This window comes from Coptis chinensis, chromosome 8, assembly GCF_015680905.1.
Source record: "Coptis chinensis isolate HL-2020 chromosome 8, ASM1568090v1, whole genome shotgun sequence".
NCBI classification, from domain to species: Eukaryota; Viridiplantae; Streptophyta; class Magnoliopsida; order Ranunculales; family Ranunculaceae; genus Coptis; species Coptis chinensis.
Window position 1 is genome coordinate 72,324,400 of NC_141463.1, and position 9,377 is coordinate 72,333,776.

At 37.0% G+C, this 9,377-nt stretch overlaps 1 protein-coding gene across 1 annotated transcript; it reads right to left on the bottom strand.

The window, feature by feature from the left end:
• Window positions 1–2,738: 2,738 nt before the first annotated feature.
• Window positions 2,739–8,265, bottom strand: LOC147482837 (uncharacterized). The gene is given in 11 exon segments (XM_086579437.1): window positions 2,739–2,927; window positions 3,303–3,737; window positions 3,865–4,150; window positions 4,152–4,742; window positions 4,845–5,664; window positions 5,805–5,955; window positions 6,105–6,203; window positions 6,357–6,846; window positions 6,904–7,091; window positions 7,329–7,576; window positions 7,680–8,265. Coding segments are annotated over 11 exon segments (4,083 nt in total).
• Window positions 8,266–9,377: the final 1,112 nt, after the last annotated feature.

A 9,377-nucleotide genomic window follows, 5' to 3' on the forward strand; every position in this document is an offset into this window, starting at 1 on the left:
GATTCATGGTATTGCGAATTGGGCTTTAGCCCTGTCGATTAAATGAATAAAATAGAGACCCCTACTAATGGACGTTTGCCACGTAGGTGGGGGTCGAAACAGGTAGTAAGGTACCGAGCCCAAATTCTCATTAGCAGACAACAAGGCCAAATCCAATGCACACAAACAATATCTTGACGAACATGGGATACCTCCACTAAATTAGAACAACGTACACACACTAATATCTTCGAATCTCGACAGTTTCAACACTTTTAATCAAGTTAACTCCGATCTTGCAAAATCATTAAAAACATACTAATTAAATCAAACAAATTAATTAAACGAACTAACTAATATAAAATTGGGCGTAAATATATGTGACATTTACGTGTTTATCAAAAACCCCCAAACTTACATTTTGCTAGTCCTCGAGCAAAACCAAATCTAAACTAATAACAAAAACAAAAATTTAACTCACTTTCGTAGGAATCACGATTACACTTAGCATGTGTAACAAGCCTTTAAACCTCTAAGTTACCCCTAGTGGACGGGTTTAGTCTCGTGAGGGTTTTCAGAAACTATACCCACAAACATTAACACAGCATAACCATTGGTGATATAATTTTCTCAGAGATAAAAACTTTTGCCAACTGATAAACAAGTTCAAAAATTATTAATTATCACAGTTTCCATCATTATCACCAAGATGCATCGCTACTTTCAAAGATAGAAAACATTGACTACTACTCCAAACCAAAGCATGTGTATGTTTAGCCAAACTGATACAATCTCTTATCCAAGTAACGGAATTCCTAACTTACTATCCAAATAATATATCAACCTCAATTCTCACCATTCATACACTCACAAGAAAGTCTCTCTCTTAGAAAAGTTTTCAATTTTACCTCTGTATGTAGGGAAATGAGTAAAATAATAGAACATCCCACATACTTAGCCAGAAAGACGGACTTACGAAATTTCAAAAACAAATTAGTCTCATGGAAAGAACATCAATCACATGTAAAGTGTCGGGTTCTTCACTTTAGCATCCTCTCGCCTATTCTACACTTCATGTCATACTTTTGTAATAAGTATGGGTATTAAGACGGGGCTTAGGATAGGCTGACAAGAAAAAGGTAAAAAGAAATCAAAAATTTCTGAGAATAAACTAAAGACCATCTTGTACTTCTTGGAAAAATTTCTTCACTTTGTAGACAACATTACTTTACTTTCTTACTACTTCTGCTCAATGATTTCTCTTTCTTTTTCTTTTCTTTTTCTTTTATATATATATTTTTCTTTCTTTCTTTTTTATTGAATCACTTTGAGCAAAAGGAATGATTTTCTTCATTTGATTTTGGTAAATTTTTCCTTCAGAATCTTCTTCTTCTAGCTTTCTCTTTAGTCCTTTAGAAATCCTCAGAAATATGGGTAAGGCTAATAATATGGGTTTACACTCTTTATTTGGAGTTGGGTTAAGGATAATTGGTTTAAGAAGAAAAGGCTTGATATATAAGGTTCAAAAGGGTTAACATGATGATCCTACTAGGTGGTATAGATAAAGGCTAATTGGTTCACTACTTGACTTATCAGTATGATACTCCGCTTCAAATAGACTACAAGACCTAATGGCTATCTCCCCAGTTGATGTCACTTCATGATCGACCAAAGTAAGAACAAAAATGAGACTATACAACGAATTTAAGCACAGAAGAATGATTGAGTCAACTTGGACTCTGAATTTACGTAAAAACTCTCCAAGAAATTCAAAGGCTCAAGTCTCACGGGTTAAGTCTCTATATTCCTCTTCTAGTTCACTAGGAGATTAAATTACTCTTCAATTTGACATGTATCAGGTGGCTAATAGTGCATATTCCACTTTAGCTTAGACTTCATCAACAAAATCTATTTCTAGAGGTAGAAAATAGTCTAAAAGCAACAATAACTTCAAAAGTGACTCTTAACTTCATAGATTCCTTGAAAATCAGTGGCTTTAGAAATCAAAAAAATTTAAATTTCTCATCATAGAAAATCACCATTAATCATACCATGTTGGACATATTTATTTTTCGCTAAACAAACATTTTGTTCCCACCCCCAAACTTATTATAGACATTGTCCGCAATGTTAACATAGATGCGTAATTTAAAAGATAACAACATGGACAAGTAAAAAAGTATATAAGGAAAGAGGTTACCAATAGCTTCCAAAAATGAAAAATAATAACATCTCTGAGACATCTGTAGAAATTAGTACCTCACAAAAGATATAACAATAATAATATAAAAGAGGAACCAATGTTACTACAATGACTAAAATGTGTCACGTGTTTCATCCCATAGAGTTACACGTCTCCAAAAAGGCGGAGAAAAAGTGCTAGAGTGGAATGCATGATACATGTGCACAAAAGACTCAACAAAAATAAAAACATGGGTTGCCTCCCATAAGCGCTACAGTTAACGTCTCTAGCATACGAATGTTTCGCACGCCCAATTCTTAGATTAGCACTTTGTCTACCAACGAAACATAAAATGAATGCCCCAAAATTCAAAAAAATTCGACAGAGTCTCCTCTGTATTTTCGACATTTCATAAATATAAAACCTGTCATAACCTGAAAATCACAATAATATGTTTCTCATTGGTTAACCCAAATGGAGACTAGGGGCTAGAATTAAATATTTGGGAACAATGCGAAGCGACTCTTACAAAAGAAAAACAAAACCTAAACTACTAAAATACAACAAGCATACTCATTCAGTCATGATAAACAGGATCAATAAGATCCACCTCTTCCACATCCTTATTAGCAAAACCATCAAGATATTGTCTCAACCGTTCACCATTAACCTTAAACACACGACCATCCATATGATCCTCTATCTCAACAGCACCATGAGGAAAAACAGCTTTAATAATGAAAGGACCAATCCACCTAGAACGTAACTTACCAGGAAAAAGACGCAAACGAGAATTATATAGCAAAACTTTTTGATTAGGTTCAAAGGACTTGCAAAGAATAGATTTATCATGAAAAATCTTAGTCCGCTCTTTATAAATCTTGGCATTCTCATATGCCTCATTCCTTAACTCAGTTAACTCATTCAATTGAAGCTTACATTGTGAACCTGCTCTATGCATGTCAAAGTTAAAAGTTTTAATGGCCCAAAAAGCACGATGTTCTAATTCCACAAGCAAATGACATGCCTTCCCAAACACAAGCCTATAAGGAGACATACCAATGGGAGTCTTATAAGCAGTCCTATAAGCCCAAAGGGAATCATTAAGACGTTGAGACCAATCCTTACAGTCAGGTCATACCGTCTTTTCTAAAATTCGTTTGATTTCCCTATTAGATACTTTAACTTGGCCACTAGTTTGGGGATGGTAAGGGGTAGCAAGTTTATGAGTAATAGAGTACTTTTTCATTAAAGATTCAAATGCAATATTTATAAAATGAGTACCATTATCACTTATAATTGCACGAGGAGTACCAAAATGAGAAAATATATTATATCTCAAAAAGTTAACTACAACCTTGTGATCATTCGTTTTACATGGCACCGCCTCAACCCATTTAGAAACATAATCTACCACGACGAGGATATAAAGATAACCAAAGGAAGGAGGAAAAGGACCCATGAAGTCTATACCCCACACATCAAAAAGCTCAACAACCAAAATAGGGGAAAGAGGCATCATGTTCCTATGGGAAATATTACCCGTACGCTGGCATCGATCACACCCTAAACAAAACTCATGTGTATCTTTAAAGAGAGTAGGCCAATAAAAACCACACTGCAAAACCTTAGCAGCCGTCTTCTTAGGACCAAAGTGACCACCACATGCATGGTCATGGCAAAAGGAGAGAATACTCTTAAACTCACTCGGGAACACATCTCCTAACAATCTGATCAGGGCATGACTTAAACAAGTATGGGTCATCCCAGAAAAAATACTTAATCTCAGCAAGAAACTTAGATTTATCTTGTTTTATCCAATGAGAAAGAAATTGACCTATAACAAGATAATTAACAATATCTGCATACCAAGGCAACTGGGAGACAGCAAAAAGTTGCTCATCAGGGAAGGACTCATTCAAAGGCAAAAGACTAGTAGAAGACTCTACTATAAGCCTAGACAAGTGGTCAGCGACCACGTTCTCTGTCCTTTTTATCCCTAATCTCAATGTCAAACTCTTGTAATAAGAGGACCCAGCGAATAAGACGCGCTTTAGCATCCTTTTTAGAAAGAAGATACTTCAAAGCTGAATGATCAGTAAACACGACAACCTTAGACCCTATGAGATAAGACCTAAACTTGTCTAAAGCAAACACAACAGCTAACAACTCCTTCTCGATTGTAGTGTAATTCATTTGGGCATCATTAAGAGTTCGACTCACATAATAAATCACATGGGCCAATTTATCAAACCATTGACCTAAAACAGCCCCAATAGCATAGTCCGACGCATCACACATTAACTCAAAAGGTACACTCCAATCAGGTGGTTGTATGATAGGAGCGGTAGTCAATAAATGTTTAAGCTTTTCAAAAGCTTTCAAACAATCATCATCAAAGACAAAACCGACGTCCTTACCAAGTAAATTGGATAAGGGACAAGAAATCTTGCTAAAGTCCTTAATGAATCGCCTATAAAATCCAGCATGACCTAAAAAAGACCTAATATCTTTCACAATCTTAAGTGTTGGAAGACTAGAAATGACATCAATCTTGGCTTTATCGACCTTAATTCCTTTAGTAGAAACAATATGACCAAGAACAATACCCTGTTGAACCATAAAATGACATTTCTCCCAATTCAACACAAGATTCTTCTCCTTGCACCTAATCAACACTAATTCCAAATGGTGCAAACCCTCATCAAAAGAATCACCAAAGACAGAGAAATCATCCATAAACACCTCAAGAAACCTTTCTACCATGTCAGAAAAAATGCTAAGCATACATCTCTGGAAGGTACCAGGTGCATTACATAACCCAAATAGCATACGACGATAGGCAAAAGTTCCAAAAGGGCAAGTAAAAGTTGTCTTTTCTTGATCCTCTGGTGTAATGCATATTTGGTAATAACCGGAATAACCATCGAGAAAACAATAATACTTATGACCGGCTAACCGTTCAAGCATCTGGTCAATAAAAGGAAGAGGAAAGTGATCTTTCCTAGTGGCTAGATTCAACTTACGATAGTCAATGCAAAAATGCCACCCAGTAGTCATACGGGTAGGAACTAACTCGTCATTCGCATTCTTAACTACCGTAATACCAGACTTCTTAGGGACAACCTGAACCGGACTCACCCATTGACTATCGGAGATGGGATAAATGATACCCGCATCTAACAACTTGAGAACCTCAGCTCTCACTACCACTCTCATGTTAGGATTAAGCCATCTCTGAAACTCACGGGTTGGTTTAGCATTCTCCTCTAGATGAATATGATGCATACAATCAGTGGGACTTATCCCATTAATATCAGTAATAGTCCACCCTAAAGCCGTCTTATGGTCTCTAAGAACCCTAAGCAATTTACTCTCTTGTTCACTATCAAGATTAGAAGCAATAATAATAGGCAAGGTCTCATCAGGCCCCAAAAAGACATACTTAAGAGTATCAAGTAATGGTTTCAACTCAAGCTTAGGAGGACTCTCTATGGAAGGAACTGGTTTAGACTCAGAAGGAGAAAGAGATTCTACTTGGTTTTCCACTTATTAGTATCTAAGATTGGGGTGGCATCAAGCAAAGCATTTACTTCACAAATAGAATTATCCACATCAAAATCACCACCAAAGTGAGTTAAACAAGACTCAAGAGGGTCATCAGAATAACTTTCCAAGAAAGTCTTGTGAACCACACTGTCAATAAGATTAATATCCCAAAGATCATCAGGTTCAGGAGGTTGTTGACTCACATTAAACACATTAAGTTCTGTAGTCATATTACCAAAAGAAAGCTTCAACACTCCATTCTTACGGAGTTAATGATAGCATTGGATGTGGCCAAAAATGGACGACCTAAGATGACAGGAATATGGTGTTTAAGATCTTGAACAAGTTGTGTTTCTAGAACAATAAAATCAACTGGGAAATAAAATTTATCAACCTGAATCAAAACATCTTCAACAATACCACCTGGAACCATGACAGACCTATCCGCCAGTTGAAGTGTAATCGACGTAGGTTTCAATTTACCAAGACCAAGCTGTAAATAAACTGAATAAGATAACAAATTAACACTAGCCCCCAAATCAAGTAATGCCTTCTCAATCATATGATCACCTATAACACAAGAAATAGTAGGGCATCTTGGATCTCTAAACTTAAGTGGAGTGCGGTTTTGAATAATCGAACTCACTTGCTCAGTAAGGAAAGCTTTCTTATTCACATTTAACTTACGTTTTTGCGTACACATATCCTTAAGAAACTTGGCATAAGAAGGAACTTGTTTTATAGCATCAAGTAATTGGATATTAATATGAACTTGCTTAAACATCTCCATTATCTCATTAAAAGTATTTCCTTTCTTAGCATGAACTAACCTCTCAGGAAAAGGGGCATTTGGTATATAAGATGGTACAGGACTAGACTCGAAAAACGTAGGAGGCTCTAAGCACTTCTTAGCAACATCACGACTATTATAACCACTTAGATCACTCTTCTCGCCCTCACACTCTATAGGATCAAATCTGACCTCAACATCCCTAGGCATCTCAACCCTATAATCAATATGTTTACCACTTCTAAGAATGGTAATAGACTTAGCTTGCTCCTGGTGCTGCTCTTGGCTCAAGTTAGAGCCTATTTCGTACTGTCCCTTTGGATTAGCTACTGGTTGACTAGGAAACCTACCATTTTCCCTCTCATTCAAAGTATTAGCAATTTGACCCATTTGAATTTCCAACTTCGCAATAGATTGCGCGTTTGAATGCAAACTCTGTTGGGTATCCTTTTGAAATCGTTGGGTGTCTTGATGAAATTGAAGGGAACTCTGCATGAAAAGACTAAGAGTGTCCTCAAGAGATGGTTTCTTAGATGGTGGAGGTGGTTGTTGGTATTGCTGAAACTGGTTGGAAGGAACTTGAGCATATGCCTAGGAAGGAGGATTCACAAGTGACACCCCTAGATCAGTTTGATGCGGCCCATTTTTCCATGAGAAATTGGGATGGTTCCTCCATCCAAGGTTATATGTGTTAGAGTAAGGGTCACCAAATGTTTTCTTATTATATGTGTTGAGTGCATTAGCTTGTTCAGCTATACACTCATTGAACGCAGAGATAGAAGGACACGTTTGGGCTGTGTGCGCGGGACTCTCACATAGCTGACATACTTGACTAACTGGCTTGACATGAGAACTCTCCCCTTTTAACTTCAAGGATTCCACCTCCCTAGCAAGATTGGCTAGTTTGGCACTCACCTCAAAATCGCCTCTCACCTCATAAACACCACCCTTCTTTGGTTCAGAAGCTACTTGTACACTTCTATCATAGACCCTCCCTGGAGATTCCCATTGCTGAGAACTTTCAAAGATTGTCTCAAGAAGTTTCCAAGCTGCATCCTCCTGCAAAGAGAGGATATCTGCCCCACTTCAGGACTCAACAAACTGACGGTGTGAAATCGAGAACCCCGCAAAGAAAAATTACACTAATTGCCATTTCACAAAATTATGGTGAGGACGTACACCTCAAAAGAAGATCTTTAAATCTCTCCCAACATATATAAAACTCTTCACCCTCTTTTTGAGTAAAATGCATGATCTGTCGCCGAAGGCTAGTAGTCTTGTGCATGGGAAAGAATTTAATGAGAAACTTAATGTTCAACTCATCCCAAGTAGTGATAGACTTAGACTCTAAGGAATTCAACCACAACTTTGCCTTATCCTTCAGTGAAAAAGGAAAGAGGTGGAGTTTGATAATCTCTGGTTGGACTCTAGGGAAGTTAAGAGTACCACATATATCTAAGAACTCCTTAACGTGAAGATAAGGGTCTTCGGAATCAAGACCATGGAACTGGGGAAGCAAGTTTATGATGGCTGCCCTTAACTCAAAATTAGCATCACACGCAGGCAAATCTATGCAAGAAGGATTAGAATTAAGGACTGGATAATAGTAGTCCTTAAGGGTTTTAACTTCGGGTTCTGCTGCCATTTCTAACAAATGTTTTTCTAACTCGCCTTGCTTTGGATTAGTAGGTCCCTTATGAAATGTTCTTTCGATTTCCGGATCAAAAGGTGCAATATCAGGATTTTCAGAATGGGTTTCTACCATACACAACCTCTGACTCTAGATGATGAAAACCTAACTCCACAATGAAAGATAACGGACGTAAAATGAAAGATGCGGGATGATGCACAATCACAGAAAATAAGCAACAAATCTCAAACCGAATTGAATTTTTAATTAAGGTTTAAAATAAGTGCTCCTAAACCCGGATAACACGATTCCCAGTTCTTGTGCTAAAAGCACCGTCACTCGATCCACTTGTCAAACGTGCTTTCCTAGTGAGCGGACTAAAACCTGTCCTAATGCAATATGCCTAAGGCTGGTCAAAGGTGACTTAACCAAGCCTAAATGCAAGAAAAAATACAAAAACAGACAAACACACACGTTCAACCCCAGGCATGAGCCTTCAAGGGCCACTTGCGACGCCGGGTGACGACAAGCAAGCTCCTTTGATTCTTCTCTATTAAGCTTCGAACTTGTATGCTCTAATATTTTTTTTTCTTTTCCTAAACCTGTAAAAATCAAAAGCAAACACTTAGACTACGGATTAAAACTAAACTACGACTAAACCTAAACTATGAATTACGTTAAGTAAGACCCTAAAACTCGATTGCACCACTGCAATCCCCGACAGCAGCGCCAAAAACTTAATAGGAATTTAGTCAGTCTATTAGACTAATCTAACCCTAGTTAAACTGCAAGCGCACAGCTATCGTTGAAAATAGTTGCGGCAAACGGGTCGATCCCACAAGAATTGCTACTTCGGACAAACGAGTACTAAAATTATACTTAACTAATTCTACCGGGTTTTTTATGTATGATTTAATTTAACTATTGACTAAGCAATGCAATTAAACTATTAACTACAAAAGTAATAAAAATATGGATTAACTATCAATGAAGAAAACACTAAGGCCTTCGAATCCACCCTAGACCGTTATAGATTATCTTAGTTTAATTAATTTTAAAGTTCTCTTTTTATTACAAGTAACATAAAAGAAAGGCAACCCTTGCTTGCTCAAAAAAGTGAGCGTGTAATTCTTAAACAATTCTAACAAATCGTTTTAATTGAATTTCAGCAAATAGATAGAAACCCCTAACAAAAATTGTCTTTTTACAACACAACTTCTCACAGGTTTAATTATATTTTAGAACCG